At 40.9% G+C, this 18,060-nt stretch overlaps 1 protein-coding gene across 1 annotated transcript in view; it reads right to left on the bottom strand.

The window, feature by feature from the left end:
- Positions 1-12,809: 12,809 nt before the first annotated feature.
- The window catches only part of LOC123759738 (uncharacterized), a 423,534-nt gene continuing 418,283 nt past the window's right edge, over positions 12,810-18,060 (bottom strand). Inside the window, exon 7 of the mRNA XM_069317337.1 lies at positions 12,810-17,577. Coding sequence (XP_069173438.1) covers positions 17,507-17,577 — 71 coding nt within the window. The 3' untranslated portion in view covers positions 12,810-17,506. The remainder of the gene's footprint in view (positions 17,578-18,060) is intronic.

Raw genomic sequence — 18,060 nt, 5'->3', positions numbered from 1 at the left:
TAAACAGTTTACCATATCTACCCTGTCAATTCCACTGAGAATTTTGTAGGTTGTGATCATGTCTCCATTAACTCTTCTGCCTTCCAGTGTCGTGAGGAGCATTTCATGCCGACTTTCCTCGTAACTCATGCCTCTTAGTTCTGGGACTAGCCTAGTGGCATGCCTTTAGACTTTTTCCAGCTTCGTCTTGTGCTTGACAAGGTACGGGCTCCATGCTGGGGCCGCATACTCCAGGATTGGTCTTACATATGTAGTGTACAAAATTCTGAATAATTCCTTATACAGGTTCCTGAACGCTGTTCTGATGTTAGCCAGCCTCGCATATGCTGCAGATGTTATTCTTTTTATGTGGGCTTCAGGAGACAGGTTTGGTGTGATATCATATCATTACTCGCGGCCCTAAACAAAGGCAAAGCCACATCCCCCGGTGAAGATGGTATCACTTATGACATTGCGTCTGCTCCCTTTAGTACCAGGGAATCCCCTGCTTGAGCTGTATAATATGAGCTATGTTACTGGGGAGCTTCCTAACTCTTGGACCAACAGTATAATCATTCCAATTCCCAAGCCAAATCAAGAGAATGCTTTCCGCCCAATTTCCCTTACTAGCTGCATTTGCAAAACATTCGAGAGAATGGTCCTAAACCGTCTCCTCCATAGAATAAGAACCATGCTATCCCCCAAGATATATGGCTTCATGCATGGAAGGAGTGTGCATCATTGCATCACCACCTTTCTTACCCTGCACACTGAAAAGTCATATACCACCTTCCTAGATCTTAAGTCTGCCTTTGATATTGCAAATAGACATGTTATCTTGAGTGAGCTTGCAAGAATGAATATTGGTGGTCGGCTTCTTTGTTGGATCAGGGGTTACTTATCCAACAGGAAGTCATCTGTATTTTTCCAGGGGCATAGAAGTGTAACAAGAGACTTTGAACTAGGTACCCCACAGGGTGGTGTCCTCAGTCCTACCTTATTTAATATCTTAATAAACACGCTGTTAAACTCTATACTGAGCAAACCCAACGTCCACATCATTAGCTATGCTGATGATATAATGATACACACCACTGGGTATGCTAACACGCAGAACACTCTTAACTCTGTATTAGACTCATGTCAGGACCTAGGTTTAATTATCTCAGCAGAGAAAACAAAGATACTAAATCGGCGCCCACCCAGGCAGGGAGGAGCTGTTCGCAAGATGCAACTGTCTGATGGCTCCCAGCTTGACTATGTAAACAGATTCAAATACCTTAGCCTTGAGGTGCCACTGTATGGTCCTGTTGTATTCAGACTCTGTCGTCAGTTTAAAGAGAGGCTCCGAGCTCTCAGGGCTGTTGCAGGTTATCACTCAGGCTATGGTGCCAATGTCAGAATTGTCAAAATGATGTACTTTGCATACATCAGATCTTTAGTGGATTATGCTGCACTTCTGCTTGTTTTGATGCCTGAAAGAAAGCTTGGAGGGCTTGAAAAATTGCAGAACGAAGCCTTGAGGATAATCCTTGGGTGCCCTCGTACCACAAAGATACTTAATATGAGAAAGGAACTTAATATTCTGAGCGTTGTTGATCGTGTTACTGAAATTAACTGTCAAATTGGTATAAAAATGCTTAGGCTAGCTCATCCTAATCCTTGCACAGAAGCCCTCCAGAATTTCTTTATTGAAGATCAGCATTGTTCCAAATGGATAACAAAAACTGGAACTCAACTCAGAATGTATGGGGTTCATGATTTGTACCAAGAGAAACAACAACGGCACTTTCCTGCACCGTGGGAGGTTACACCCTTTCTAGTTTTAATCCCTCCCTTTCCACCCAAGAAGCAAATTAGAGATCAGCCCAAGCTTCGTCTTGAGGCAAAGCTCAACGCCTTAAGCCATATTGATGCTCTGTCCACAGAGCATTCTCTCTCTCAAATTATATACACTGATGGTTCCCTACACCGCACCACGGGTGCAGCTGGAAGTGCAGTTGTCCTGACAATGGGCGATGGCCTATACTTTGAGTGGGGAGTCCGTATAAACAACTGGGCCTCTACCCTTCAGACTGAACTATTTGCCTTGATCCTTGCACTGAAATGTGTACAAGTCTCAAAACTTGATACATTAATTGTAAGTGACTCCTTATCATCCTTAAATGCTCTCAACTCTTTAAGACATAACTGTAACATGCTCGTGTCCGAAGCTAGACACAAATACAACAAAATTATTAAGGATGGTAAGAGTCCATTTCATGTGGTCTCCATCTAATGTTGGCCTCCGAATGCATGATAGAGCTGATAAGTTAGCCAAAGATTCTGCCTTTAAAGGAACCGTTGAGTGTAACCTTGGATTGTCAATGAGCAATCTGAGAGCAGCAGTACACCGAGAACTTCAACAAGATCTTGTAGATCTGAGGCAAAGTGAAATTGACACCAGTAATTCCATCTATCATCATACTATCATGCAAGAGGAGCCACACATCTATGGATCATCCAATAAAATCAGCAGACTTCTAGATGTTACTACTGCTCGGCTTAGACTCGGCTACAAGTATCTCTGGGAATTCTCATTATCTGCTGATGTAGACCTGACCAAATGTAAACTGTGTCAACAAAATTATTCGCACACCCTCCGTCACTATGTGATGGAGTGCGAAAAGATACGTGAATTTAGAGACAATTCTATAACCAATGTTCCAGCGATGTGTCAATATTTCATTCAAAATGATCTGCTACCAGAAATTTTAGCCAAATATCCCCAGTTTGCTAACTGTAGGTAGTAACTAAGTGATTGTAACCTATCCACCGCTGCCCACTGGATGGGGGGCGGTGTACAGGACAAACATATAAATTTTGACACTAGCTCTCCACATATGTCAGTTGCTTAATTTAGAACCTGTACTTGAGGTCGATCTCGAACCCATTGTTGATGTGATGACTTATATTGAATTTTGTAACTAGCTCATCAAGATTGTAACTTGCTTAGCTAAATGAATTGTGGGGTTCAGTCCCTGAGCCCATTATGTGCCTCTGTAACTCTTTCCACTACCGCCCACAAGATGGGTATGGGGTGCATAATAAATGAACTAAACTAAAACTCAGGGTGCTCTTTAATAGCCATTTGTTGGACCATTCATTCAGTCTGCCTAGATCATCTTTTAGCTTTCTACTATGATCCTCTGTTTTAATCCTCCTCATAATTTTTACATCATCAGCAAACAGTGAGAGGAACGAATCTATACCTTCTGGAAGAACATTTACATGTATAAGAAGCAATATGGGTTCAAGGACTGACCCCTACGGTACTCCACTTGTAACGTCTCGCCAATCTGAGGCCACACCTCTCGCAGGGACTCGCTGTCTTCAGTTGCTTTCACTAGCCTCTTGTGTGGTACTGTATCAAATGCTTTCAGGTAATCCAAAAATATGCAGTCTGCCCACCCCTCTCTTTCTTACCTGATATTTTTTGACTAATTGAATTTTGAATTCAATTAGTCCTGTGAGGCAGGATTTGACTTCCCTGATCCCATGTTGATGATTTGTTACGAAATTCTTTCTCTACAGATGTTCCACTAGCTCTTTTCGCACAATCTTTTCCATCAGCTTACATCAGTCAGTCCTTGGACCTATACTGTTTCTGATATATGTAATTGATCTCCCAGAGGGTATAGACTCGTTTCTTTCACTATTTGCTGATGATGCAAAAATTATGAGGAGGATTGAAACAGAGGATGATAGTAGGAGACTATAAGATGACCTAGACAGACTGAGTGAATGGTCCAACAAATGGCTGATAAAGTTCAACCCGAGTAAATGCAATGTTTTTTTACACGCAGACATTTACACCCAGGAAGCAGCCCGTAGCCGCTGTCTACCTCCCAGGTACCTATTTACTGCGAGGTGAACAGAGGGCATCAAGGTTAAAGAAACTCTGCCTATTTGTTTCCACCATCGCCGGGGATCGATCCCCGGGCCATAGGATTACAAGTCCCCCCACTGTCCATTCAATCACCAGGCCCCCTTTGGGTGTTAAGTGTCTTTCACCCTGATGCACCTGTTCTAATATCAGTAAATAGGAACCAGGGAGTTAGACAAGTGCTACGGGCTGCTCCCTGGGTGTGTGTGTGTATGTGTGTGCGAGTTACAGAAATATATGTATTAGACATAATAGCGGAAAAACAGATTAGTTAGAAATTCGGGGTCCAAGAGCTAAGAGCTCGATTTTGTAGGAATAGATAGTAAATACAAATAGTAAATACACACACACTTAGGATTATTTCAGAACCCTGTATACCACTTATGTCAGACCAATTCTGGAGTATGCAGCTCCAGAACGGAGTCCAAACCTAATTAAACACAATACAAACTTAAATAAGATTCAGAGGTATGCCACCAGACTCGTCCCGGAACTGAAAGGTGTGAGCTGCGAGGAAAGGCTACGGTACCAAAATTTCAAGTCCCTTGAAGACAGAAGATTAAAGGGAGATATGATAACCACCTACAAAATTTTCAGGGAATTCACAGGGTGGACAAAGACAAACTATTTATCACTGGTGGAACACGAACAAAGGAACACAGGTGGAAACGTAGTACCTAAATGAGCCAGAGACATTGAAAATAACTTTTTCAATGTCAGGGTTGTTCACAGGTGGAATGCATTAGGTAGTGATGTCGGGTGGAGGCTGACTCCATACACAGTTTCAAATGTAGATATGATAATGCCCAGTAGGCTCAGGAATCTGTTCACCAGTTGATTGAAAGTTTAGAAGCGGGACCAAAGAGCCAAAGCTCATCCCCCGCAAGCACTACTAGGTAAATACCTAAATGAGTATACACGTGCGCGCGCGCGCACACACACACACACACACACTTTTGACCCATCACGTGTACACTCAGTGATGTACACATACTCCAGTTGCTCACCTTCGTGTGTTCTCTACATAATGTACACACACACTCACCCCTGTCAGTCACCTACATGTCTTCACTGATCGATGCACAGCCCCTGGTGCCTCCTACTTAGGTGTACATTGGATTAAGAACAAGAATTCCAGTGTTGTATTCCACTTGGTGTGAACTGCTTGATGTACAAGTTACGGTCACTGCGGCCTTCTACTGTGGTTATTTTGAAATAATAATTTGGAAGTTTGATTCCAAGTCATATTGATGAACGCTTTACTGATGCAGTTTTTATTGATGCTGTCCTTACTGATGCAGTTTCTATTAATGCTGTCCATACTGGTGCAGGTTCTATTGATGGTCCTTAATGATGCAGCTTAAATTGATGCAGTCTTTACTGGTATGGTTTGTACTAATGCTTTCCCTACTGGCGCAATTTGTATCAATACTGTCGTTGCTGATTCAGTTTGGATTGATGCTGTTCTTATTGATACAGGTTGTATTGATGCTGTCCTCCTAACTGACGCACCATATATTGATGATGACTTTTGTAGTTTGTATTACTTCTGTCTTTATTGAAACTGTATTAATGCTGTCATTGCTAAAAGAGTTTTAATTGATACTTTACTCTGACAGCTGGGTGAACAGCGCTTCGGATTCGTAGTTCTGAGGTTCCGGGTTTGATCCCCGTTGGAGGCGGAGACAAATGGGCAAAATGTTTCTTTTACCCTGATGCCCCTGTTACCTATCTTGAGGTTATCTTGAGATGATTTCGGGGCTTTAGTGTCCCCGCGGCTCGGTCCTCGACCAGCCTCACTGATTACCTCAACATACTTACTGCTGCAGTTTGTATTAATGGTGTCTTCACTGATGTAGTTTGTATTGATGGTGTCTTCACTGATGTAGTTTGTATTGATGCTGTCCTTACTGCTGCAGCTTATATTGATGTTGTCTTCACTGGTATGGTTAATGTCTTACTGACGCAGTATGTATTAACATTGTCGTTGTTGATGCAGTTTGGATTGATGGTGTTTTTATTTAGTTTATTTATTTATTGATGCTGCCCAACTGGATGCAGGTTATATTGATGCTGTCCTTATTGACGCAGGTAGTTTTGATGCTGTTCTACCTCATGCACCATGTATTGATGATCTCTATACTGAAGCAGTTTGTATTGATGCTGTCCGTACTGATGCAGTTTGTGTTGATGTTGTATATACTGATGGAGTTTGCATTGATGCTTTTATTAATGAAGCAGTTTTTAATGATGCCCTCCTTACTGATGTAATCTGTATTGATGTCGGCCTTATTGTTGCAGTTTGTATTGATGCTAGTCTTTCTGATGCAGTTTGTATTGATGCTCTCCTTGCTGAAAGAGTTTGTATTGATTCTGTCTTTAATAAAGCAGTTTGTATTGATGCTAGTCTTTCTGATGCAGTTTGTATTGAGGCAGTCCTTATTGGTGCTATTGGTATTGATGATTTATTTAATGATGCAATTTGTATTGATGATTTACTTTTTCATCCTGTTTGTATTGATGCTTTATTTATTGATGCAGTTTTATTTGATGGTGCACCATAGTGGGGCAGTTTGCATTGATGATGTTCTTACTAATGCAGTTTGCCTCGAAGTTTGTATTAATGCCGACCTTACTGATGCAGTTTGCGTGCATGCTCTCCTTAGTGTGATACAGCAAGGTTACAGTACTGCCCTTGTGTGGTACAGTCTCACCAAGTATACGGAATTATGACGTGTGAGACAGGTAGATATATATTAGTATGTCGGGGCACGTCAGCTATATGTATTCCCCCTACACAATATAGGAAATATGTATATACATTTCATGTACCCAAGTGGTACATGTTTTATGCGTCTCTAAAGGCAGTCTTTATGTTCCCCAGTGAGGCTCTACGCATTTGAGTGCGTAAGAGGCTTGCGTTGGCGAGACTGTTGGCGTCATTAGCACACGCCATCATCGTTAACACGTCGCTCTCGTTAAGTACTCGTTAATCACCAGGTAATATGCACTTGGGGAGAACATATCTTGAGCTGCTGTGAGGAGTTAACATGATCCAGGTATCATGAGTCGTTGGGCGAACATGACTCTAGGCTACGGTCACTGTTCGAGAAACATGACTGACGTCACAAAAGCCATTGCTTCCAGTCTAAAGAACACGATAAACATGCAGATTCATGAAGAGCCAATCAATTTCACTACAAAAGGATTCGATTCCCTGTGTTCACAAGACGGTCAAAGAAAAATCGATTAAAAATTTAAATTATGAGTTAATTATTAGGGCAAAGTGTGCAGGTAACTTCACAGGAACGAGATTATCTCAATTTGCAGAGATGTACGCTGACCGCTCTGGCTAAATTGCGTAATTGTGCAGAGCAAAATGGGAGTGGCTGGGAATTTACAGTTTTTCTCCTGTTGACTAGAGAAAGACAGACAGACAGACAGAGAAAGGACACAATGCACAATCCCGCAGTTAAACTGGAAAGTTGGTTGTAACTGTTGCAACCAGCAATTTAGAGAAAGGTGACCTACTGGAAAATCGTTTTCTTGCCAAGATGCAAGCGCCTGATCCTGAACGACAACCTCCACATCTGGACGCAAGCAAAGCACCAAAGTGGTCTCTGAAGTGGTTATTCAACACATTGAATGTTTACCATCTCACTAAAACATTCATCATACGAGAGGCTCTGATGGTCAAATCTTCCAATGACTATTACGTAACTTTGTTTACCGGTTGGCCTCGTCTCTCACACGCCTCTACCATCTCTGTCTAGCTCAGAGATGGCTTATAACAGTATAGTTTTTAACCCATCATCAGCGACTATGTGATCAACAATATGACCTTTGGGGGGTTGTTCTGCTGCGGATTTTTTTGCTAAATCTCTTCACTAAGTGGCGTCAGTCACTGGATGAGTCCAAGATCAGCTGTGTTGTTGCTCCAGACACAGCAGGAGCCTTTGATCGGGTCTGGCACTCTGGATTAGTAGTGAAGCTTCAAGCACTAGGCATCTCAGGCTCCGTATTTAGAGCTAATAAAGGCCTACCATCAAGAACGGACTCCTAGAGTGGTCCTTACTGGAGCTGAATCTGTAAACCACTCAATTAGTGTCAAGGCGTACCACAGGGTAGTGTGCCTGGTCCTCTGCTGTGGAATGTCTTATATAAACAATCTACTGTTCCTCATTCCTGAAGCTCAAGCCTATCTTGATGTCTGCACTCTAACCTTCACAAATGGAAAAGAAGAAATACCAACTGCTACAAGAGTCATCAATCACAAACTTTCTGCAATTTCTTCCTGGGGGAGGGAGATATCAGGTCACACTTGCGGCTGAGAAAACTCCAGCTATGATAACATGATTCTGCAGGTCGCGGACAGATATATAAATGATTGACAAAACCCTAATGCTCGGTGATGAAGACAACATACTAAGAATATAGTTTGACTACATAATGTGCATGACAAGCCACGTGCTTCATTCAGCGAAGAAGGCTGCCTAGTAACTTATGGCCCCACGGAGCATCTCGTACCATCTTGACAGCATAGGGGCTACGAAACCTTGTGTGAAGAAAACAAAGTTCTCTCCCGTCTTGAGTATGCACCCGTCTTCTGGTCTGCCTCACCCCAACCACGTCATTCATCAGCACTTTAAACAAAGTGGAGAATCATGAGACGTGACTCATCTCCAGTCTTGACCCGTTCTGTAAGAACTGGTCTGAGCATCATGGCTTCATCACCGTCGACTCGCTGCTCTTCTTACTATCAAGTATAAAGACACCCAGAAGCTGTGACCCACAACACAAGGCGCTCAGCCATCAACAGTCTCATGCTGACAGCTGCCCTTTTCCGCCAGTGACCCTTCTATCCTAGACTAACTCGCATGTGGAACTTGTTCACTCAACAAACAGATACTTGTCAGGTCAAGGAACGGACCTGATGGTGGCTCTGGCACACTGCTCCTGGTTTATCCTGTTCCTTATATGATAGTTACTTAGCATTACAGTTACTCTGTTCTTTATGGATACAAATAATAAACTCATCAAATAAATGTGTTTCTAGGGTCACACTTCAGATGAGCTGATGTAGGATTTAATCTCTTGCAGTTTTACTAGAATCATACATGACATTTTTTATTGAATACTAGTATCAGTTTGCGAAAGAGAGAGAGAGAGAGAGAGAGAGAGAGAGAGAGAGAGAGAGAGAGAGAGAGAGAGAGAGAGAGAGAGAGAGAGAGAGAGACTTAAAAACGAAAGAGGACGGGGTTGTGTTTCTGTGTGATGTAGGGTAATAACAAGAAAGTACAATAGTTGTAATGTAAAAAACAGTACCCGTCGTTTTCTTGGACCATAAACATGGATTTCAGTGTCCTCCTTACCTGGCTGTTACAGTGAACAAGACAGCCAAGTCTGTCCTCGCTGTAATGCAAAACCTCTCATTGGCTCCTTTTATATCAGGTCCACGCCTCATTGTCTCATTTTCATCCAATCCTGCATTCTCATTGGCTCATTTAAATCAAGTCCACTCTCATTGGCTCATATATATATATATATATATATATATATATATATATATATATATATATATATATATATATATATATATATATATATATATATATATATATATATATATATATTAGTATATTTTGGTAGCAGTCTTTCCTGTAGACATATATTATTAAATATGACCGAAAAAGTAAGATTAATAATTCTAACACGAATTTTCTCACTCTTTCGTACATTTCTTTTCACTGTTCGAGGTAATTCAAAAATCAATTCTCCAAAATTCATTTTTATTTCTAGTCTGACGCGACACTTGAGCGCGTTTCGTAAAACTGATTACATTTTCAAAGACTTTACACATACACAACTGAATAGAACTTACATATCTCCAATTTGTTTATATCTACTTTTGAGTGAGGTGGATGGGGTGAGGTGGTATTTAATAGGGTATTAATTTCATCAACACAAGACAGAACACGAAACAATGGGTATTGAATAGAAGTGATTGTAGAAAGCCTATTGTTCCATATTTCTTGATGCTTCTATATTGGAGTGGAGTCTTGAGGTGGGTAGAATATAGTTGTGCATTAATTGGCTGTTGATTGCTGGTGTTGACTTCTTGATGTGTAGTCCCTCGCAAACGTCAAGCCGCCTGCTATCGCTGTATCTATCGATGATTTCTGTGTTGTTTACTAGGATTTCTCTGGCGATGGTTTGGTTGTGGGAAGAGATTATATGTTCCTTAATGGAGCCCTGTTGCTTATGCATCGTTAAACGCCTAGAAAGGGATGTTGTTGTCTAAGACTTTTTGCTCGATGGTACCCATGTAGAAGTTTGCAAACAGGACACCTAGGGGAGAACCCATGGCGACCCCATCTACTTGCTTATACATGTGCCCATCCGGGCTCAAGAAGGGTGCCTCTTTAGTACAAGCTTGGAGTAGTTTCCTCAGAATATTTTCTGGTATGTCAAGAGGAGTACAGGCTGGATCACGATACACTCTGTCGGCTATCATCCCGATTGTCTCGTCCACAGGTACGTTGGTAAACAGCGATTCTGTGACTACACATCAAGAAGTCAACACCAGCAATCAACAGCCAATTATTGCACAACTATATTCTACCCACCTCAAGACTCCGCTCCAATATAGAAGCATCAAGATATATGGACCAATAGGCTTTCTACAAACACTTCTATTCAATATCCATTGTTTCGTGTTCTGTCTTGTGTTGATGAAATTAATACCCTATTAATACTCTTGTTCTGTCTTGTGTTGATGAAATTAATAACCTATTAATACCACATCTTGTTCTGTCTTGTGTTAATGCCACATCACCCCTTCCACCTCACTCAAATGTAGATATAAAATCGGAGATGCGTAAGTTCTATTCAGTTGTGTATTTGTGAACTAAAGTCTTTGAAAATGTAATAAGTTTTACGAAACGCGCTCGTGTCGCGTCAGACTAGAAATAAAAATGAATTTTGGAGAATTGATTTTTGATTTACCTCCAACAGTGAAAAGAAATGTACGAAAGATTGAGAAAATTCGTGTTAGAATTATTAATCTTACTTTTTCGGTCATATTTAATAATATATGTCTACAGGAAAGACTGCTACCAAAATATACTAATATATATATATATATATATATATATATATATATATATATATATATATATATATATATATATATATATATATATATATATATATATCAGCTATTGGTAGCAGTCTTTCCTGTTGACAAATATTATTAAATATGACCGAAAATAAGATTAATAATTCTAACACGAATTTTCTCTATCTTTCTTACATTTCTTTTCACTGTTGATGGTAATTCAAAGATCAATTCTCCAAAATTCATTTTTATTTCTAGTCTGACACGACACTTGAGCGCGTTTCGTAAAACTTATTACATTTTCAAAGACTTTAGTTTACAAACACACAACTGAAACTGAATAGAGCTTACACATTTTCGAGTTTATATCTACATTTGGGTGAGGTGGATGAGGTGAAAACAAACTTTCAACAATGGGTATTAAATTCAAACACAAGACAGAACACGAAACAATGGGTATTGAATGGAAGTAATTGTAGAAAGCCTATTGGTCCATATTTCTTGATGCTTCTATATTGGAGCGGAGTCTTGAAGTGGGTAGAATATAGTTGTGCATTAATTGGCTGTTGATTGCTGGTGTTGACTTCTTGATGTGTAGTGCCTCGCAGACGTCAAGCCGTCTGCTATCGCTGTATCTATCGATGATTTCTGTGTTGTTTGCTAAGATTTCTCTGGTGATGATTTGTTTGTGGGAAGAGATTATATGTTCCTTAATGGAGCCCTGTTGCTTATGCATCGTTAAACGCCTGGAAAGAGATGTTGTTGTCTTGCCTATATACTGGTTTTTATGAGGCTTACAATCCCCAAGAGGGCATTTGAAGGCATAGACGACGTTGGTCTCTTTTAAAGCGTTCTGCTTTGTGTCATTGTGTCCAGACACAAAGCAGAACGTTTTAAAAGAGACCAACGTCGTCTATGAATTTCAAATGCCCTCTTGGGGACCGTAAGCCTCAAAAACCCCAGTATATAGGCAAGATAACAACATCTCTTTCCTTGCGTTTAACGATGCATAAGCAACAGGGCTCCATTAAGGAACATATAATCTCTTCTAACAAACAAACCATCACCAGAGAAATCTTAGCAAACAACACAGAAATCATCGATAGATCACATCAAGAAGTCAACACCAGCAATCAACAGCCAATTAATGCACAACTATATTCTACCCACTTCAAGACTCCGATCCAATATAGAAGCATTAAGAAATATGGACCAATAGGCTTTCTACAATTACTTCCATTCAATACCCATTGTTTCGTGTTCTGTCTTGTTTGAATTTAATGCCCATTGAATACCCATTGTTGAAAGTTTGTTTTCACCTCATCCACCTCACCCAAATGTAGATATAAACTCGAAAATGTGTAAGCTCTATTCAGTTTCAGTTGTGTGTTTGTAAACTAAAGTCTTTGAAAATGTAATAAGTTTTACGAAACGCGCTCAAGTTTCGCGTCAGACTAGAAATAAAAATGAATTTTGGAGAATTAATCTTTGAATTACCATCAACAGTGAAAAGAAATGTAAGAAAGATAGAGAAAATTCGTGTTAGAATTATTAATCTTACTTTTTCGGTCATATTTAATAATATATATATATATATATATATATATATATATATATATATATATATATATATATATATATATATATATATATTGGCTGCAAAGCAAAATTCACAACATTATCCATCCTCTCTAGAGCACAAAGAACATTTTTATAAGGTAGTTTTGATTTGATTTTTAAATGTTCACATAAACGTTGCGAAGAAAATGTCGATTATAGAGGCTTTAATATTCTATTTAGGTGTATTATATACAAATAAATATAGAAGGCGTAACAGATTTCTTTTCAAAATTTAACAGTTGGGGAACAAAAGCCACAACAGCATGAAATAATTATGGAATTATGCAATAATACAGTTTCAATTATACAACAGGCAGGTATGTTTGAGCTTGCTGCCTTGATTATAACACTAGAATTATACCAATGAAATTATGAATATAAACATCCAGCCCCAATTATACTAGAGGCTAGAATATTTTAGCGCGCTGCCTGGGACTGGCTTTTGTCCACGGGACTGGGTAATAGTCCCGTTATACAAGATACTCTTGTGTGTGTTTATGCTGTATAATGTATACACCAGATGTATGAAGCCATGTCCCTAACGATAGCTATACATAATAGCTTGAATTCGCCAGCATAGGCGGTAAGATGACATGCAAGCAGTGTGTGTGTGGGGGGGGGGGGGGGTGCAGAAATTGCATTCACAATGACCGTTTTTTGTTGTTCTATTAAGCTATTGTTATTAGCATATACCATTCACGTCACTGTTTCAGTGACTGTTGGTCTCAGTTTTCTGGTATTTCCATTATTGTTTTTACTCGTGTTATTGTCACTGATTTCACGGAGTTTACTTCAATCACTGAACTTGCCTTAAAGTTTAGCTGGCTAAGCTTTCTTTAGTAGGTGGTCTTTAACACTTCGTTCCCCGTTTTCTAAAAAAAATCACGTTCCCCGTTTTCTCTAAAATCCCATTCCCCATTTGTTCTAAAATATCTTTCCCCGTTTTCTCTAAAATCCACCTGACTCACTGCCCCTTGGCGCTATACAGATACACACACTCAAGGGCTTGGATAAGTCAGAAATGTTGTTACTCAAGTTTACTATTTAAGCGATTACATTTACTTTTTATAAAAAAAAGTCCCTTATTTCAACGGTACCTTTAAAAATTTCTCCAACTTTATTCTAGTGGCCATCCGGTTTACTCCGAGTTCTGTATGCACCGTGACACAGAAAACGAAGCATTGCGGGAACTTCAGGTATTGCGTTTAAACAGATATATTTTTTGTAAACATATCTTGCACTTTATTATATCACCTTCAGTATGGGTTCCAAACTTTTTTTATGGTAGTTAGGATTTTTTTTTTCTAATTGTCCCAAGATAAATGTCCAATATCCGTGTCCAAATGTCTCCGTGCCTTTTTTCTCAGTAGACACGGGGAATGTTTGAAGGGATTTCTTAACAATCTCTTTCTATCTCTCCCAGCGAAGGGAAAGTGAGGATTAGTTTTTCATTCACCTTGCAGCAGGAAAAAGAGAGAGGATCCATGCTGTCTTGTCTGCTTTTTCTTTTAAAGTATGGAAATTTTAACACATTACTCTTTACAGAGTCGGTTGTCTGTAGTCATTACTTTAATATATATAGGAACATATGATGACCCAAATATGTATTATAACACACACACACACACACACACACACACACACACACACACACACACACACACACACACACAGGAGCCGGCCGGCCGACCGGACAGCTCGCTGTTCACGTGGTCTTGTAGTCCCGGGTTCGATCCCAGGCGCCGCCGAGAAACGCTGGGCAGAGTTTCTTTCACCCTATGCCCCTGTTACCTAGCAGTAAATAGGTACCTGGGAGTTAGTCAGCTGTCACGGGCTGCTTCCTGGGTGTGTGTGTGTGTGTGGTGTGGGGAAAAAAATAGTAATAGAAACAGTTGATTGACCGTTGAGAGGCGGGCCGAAAGAGCAGAGCTCAACCCCCGCAAGAACAACTAGGTGAATACACACACACACGCACACACACATACACACATACGCAGCTAAACACTATTACAGTTGTGTGTTTTTCTCATTTCTTGCATCCAGTATAATCTCGAAGTCGCTGGAATTAAACATATAATCTCTTCTCTCTGTCTTCTGACGGCTGCTCGCACATTTACCCCATATAAATGGTGGTGTGGACGAACAGCAGATAAATGGGGAGGGGAAAGTGGGTTCCTACAGGATATGGGTGGAACTGAGCAGTAAGGAAGCAGGAAGACAGAGGATGCCAAGTCTTCAAGTAAACTTAGCGTTCACATTCGTTAATGAGGAAGTAAGAATTGTATGGTTGACAGACTTATGCAACTGTAATAAGACGAAATTATTATAAAAGCCGGAAGGGGACGGGGCAGAAAATGTGGGAAGGGGTGAAAATAGTGAGGGGGGAGGAGGAAGAGGGGGGAGGAATATTGTAACGGAAGGAGGAAGAGAGGGGGAGGAATATTGTAACGGAAGGAGGAAGAGAGGGGGAGGAATATTTTAACGGAAGGAGGAAGAGAGGGGGAGGAATATTGTAACGGAAGGAGGAAGAGAGGGGGAGGAATATTGTAACGGAAGGAGGAAGAGAGGGGGAGGAATATTTTAACGGAAGGAGGAATATTGTAACGGAAGGAGGAAGAGAGGGGGAGGAATATTGTAACGGAAGGAGGAAGAGAGGGGGAGGAATATTTTAACGGAAAGAGGAAGAGAGGGGGAGGAATATTGTAACGGAAGGAGGAAGAGAGGGGAGGAATATTGTAACGGAAGGAGGAAGAGAGGGGGAGGAATATTGTAACGGAAGGAGGAAGAGAGGGGGAGGAATATTTTAACGGAAGGAGGAAGAGAGGGGGAGGAATATTGTAACGGAAGGAGGAAGAGAGGGGAGGAATATTGTAACGGAAGGAGGAAGAGAGGGGAGGAATATTGTAACGGAAGGAAGGAGAAAAGATATAGAACAAGAAGCGGAGGGAATGAAATATAATGAGAGATGAATAAATGAAATATATTTTGTTTTAATAATGCAGGACTAATAAAAGTTTACATTACACAACAGATGTAAGTAAAATACCTCTGAAGGGTGACATAGCACAGAGCCCCCCCCCCCCCCCCACTGTCCCGGGACTGTTGCCACTCACCCAACCTTTCACTCGCATCCAAGCATCTTTGTGTGAGCCATCCATCAACTGTCAGGGGAAGGAGATAAGCAGATAATTTAGGGATGCTGCTTGAGGGGGCCTCAGATTCCAATTGGCCCAAAAAATGCAACAAATGAAAACTCGTTCGATTTCAATCAAACTTTTTTGACAAGTTCTATATGAAAAGTGTTTCATCTCGTCCAAGTTTCAGCATCGTAGCATAAATAGAAAGGGAGAAAAAAAATATTGAAGTAGTTGTGAAAATTATGCCAAAATGGTCAAAATCGATTATCAATCAAAAGTGTCAACTGAAATCATAGCTATGACTCTTTGCTATCACAATAACATATATTAAACAAATATTATAATTAGTTTAATTGAAAAAAAAATTCAGGAAAAAAGAAACATTTTTTTTTTTTTTTTTTTTTTTTCGGGCGATTTGCATCAAACTTACACACCTGACAGTACGTAAGTCTATCTGTAAGGATGCCAATTTTGGAGAAAATTGGTTGATGTCAACCTCAGCCACAGATTTTAGAACCTTAGACTTTATTTCTGTTTTTTTTCCATTGACACAAACGTTTACAAAACTGATTCATTTTTTATTCAATTTACATGAAACTTACACAGTATATGTGGATGACATGTCTCTACATTGGAGAGCTTTCATTTTTCTCTAAGTTCATTTATTAATTTTATAATAGCAATAAACATGCCATATTTGCCAAAAAAAATTTGGGAACTTTGAACATTTGTATTAGGAAAACTAAAGATGTTTTGGAAATTCTATATCTCAAGGTCCTTTATTATATGCTAATGTGTCAGAAAAGTGTCACAGAATAATTATATCTGAAACGTGTGTTCTGAAGTGTGGACTTGAAAATGTGTAAAAAACGTTGAAAAAAACAAAAACAAAAAAATCTCCCTCTCTATTTAAGCTGCAGTACTGAAACTTGGGACAATTAAAGCACTTTTCATATACAACTAGTCAAATAATATTGGTTGACTCTGAACAACTTTGACTCTGACAACCTGACGCCGCCTTGAAGTGTTACCTGGAAGGTAAGGGGGGGGGGGAAGGAATACTTCCGCTGAGACTCAAGGCGTCTCAGACGGGGTACAGAGGGAGGAGAAGTTTTTGCCTCCTAGTCTCCAAGGAGTTTATTTTAGGTAGATGAATTCATGAGGTAGAGAGGAGGGGAAGTGAGAGAGTTTTTAATCCCTGTCGTTTTTATCTTGGCCTGAGAGGAATAAACCACGACCTTGAGAAGAGAGGGAGAAGCTGGCACACATAAATAAAGAGGATGCAGTAGGAGAGAGAGACAGAGCAGGACAGTAGAAAAGTGTCACACGTTCCTTGTAAGCTCGATATTCCTACTCTCGAACATGTCTTCCGTAGGCTCAGAATCCCACTCCCTGCCACCTATCCCAACCCCCCCATACAAATCTCCCCACCATCTCCCTCAAAACACACATTTGCACATCACAGATATGAATTTCGTCATGGACCCCAAGCGTACAAAGTGGCATTAGGGGGCGTCGAGTTTTGTCCATCATTTGTTGTCATAAACACGGGCAGAGCGACAGTCATTTGTCTCCTGAAGATGGCGGCGACGGGGGCGCTGAAGGAGAAGGTCTCCTCCGTGTGAAGACTCCCACCGTTGTCTCCTGCCTTCTTCTCTCCTATAGCTTCGTCTTTCCTTTCTGTTTGTTGTTGTCTCCGCTTCCTCCTCCTCCGTGGTCGTCCTCCTCCTAGAGCAGGCTCCGTCCCCCCAGGAGGACGGCGAGGCTCAGGATCCTCCAAGTGGTTGGCAGATGACGTCCTGAGGGAGAGAGCAACACACATGAACACCTGCAGGGATTGATCAGTCGTGGGGCACCCAGGGGGAGGGGGATGGCAGGGGTTGACCAGCCGTGGGGCACCGAGGGGGAGGGGGATGGCAGGGATTAATTAGTCGTGGGGCACCGAGGGGAGGGGGATGGGAGGGATTGATCAGTCGTGGGGCACCGAGGGGAGGGGGATGGAAGGGATTGATCAGCCCTGGGGCACCGAGGGGGAGGGGGGTGGAAGGGATTGATCAGCCCTGGGGCACCAAGGGGAGGGGGATAGGCGGGATTGATCAGCCCTGGGGCACCAAGGGGAGGGGGATGGGTGGAAAAGAGTGAGCAGGCGTGTGGGAAAATAGAAAGAAATGAGGAGAATAGAGAAGAGAAAAAAATGGGAATGAGAGGATGGAACAGATGTACACAGGAATAGATGATAGAACATAGAAGTGCACAAGAACAGTACATTTACGAGAACAATA

This window comes from Procambarus clarkii, chromosome 8 (genome assembly GCF_040958095.1).
Source record: "Procambarus clarkii isolate CNS0578487 chromosome 8, FALCON_Pclarkii_2.0, whole genome shotgun sequence".
Taxonomy (NCBI): domain Eukaryota; kingdom Metazoa; phylum Arthropoda; class Malacostraca; order Decapoda; family Cambaridae; genus Procambarus; species Procambarus clarkii.
This window is presented reverse-complemented; position numbering and strand designations above follow the sequence as displayed.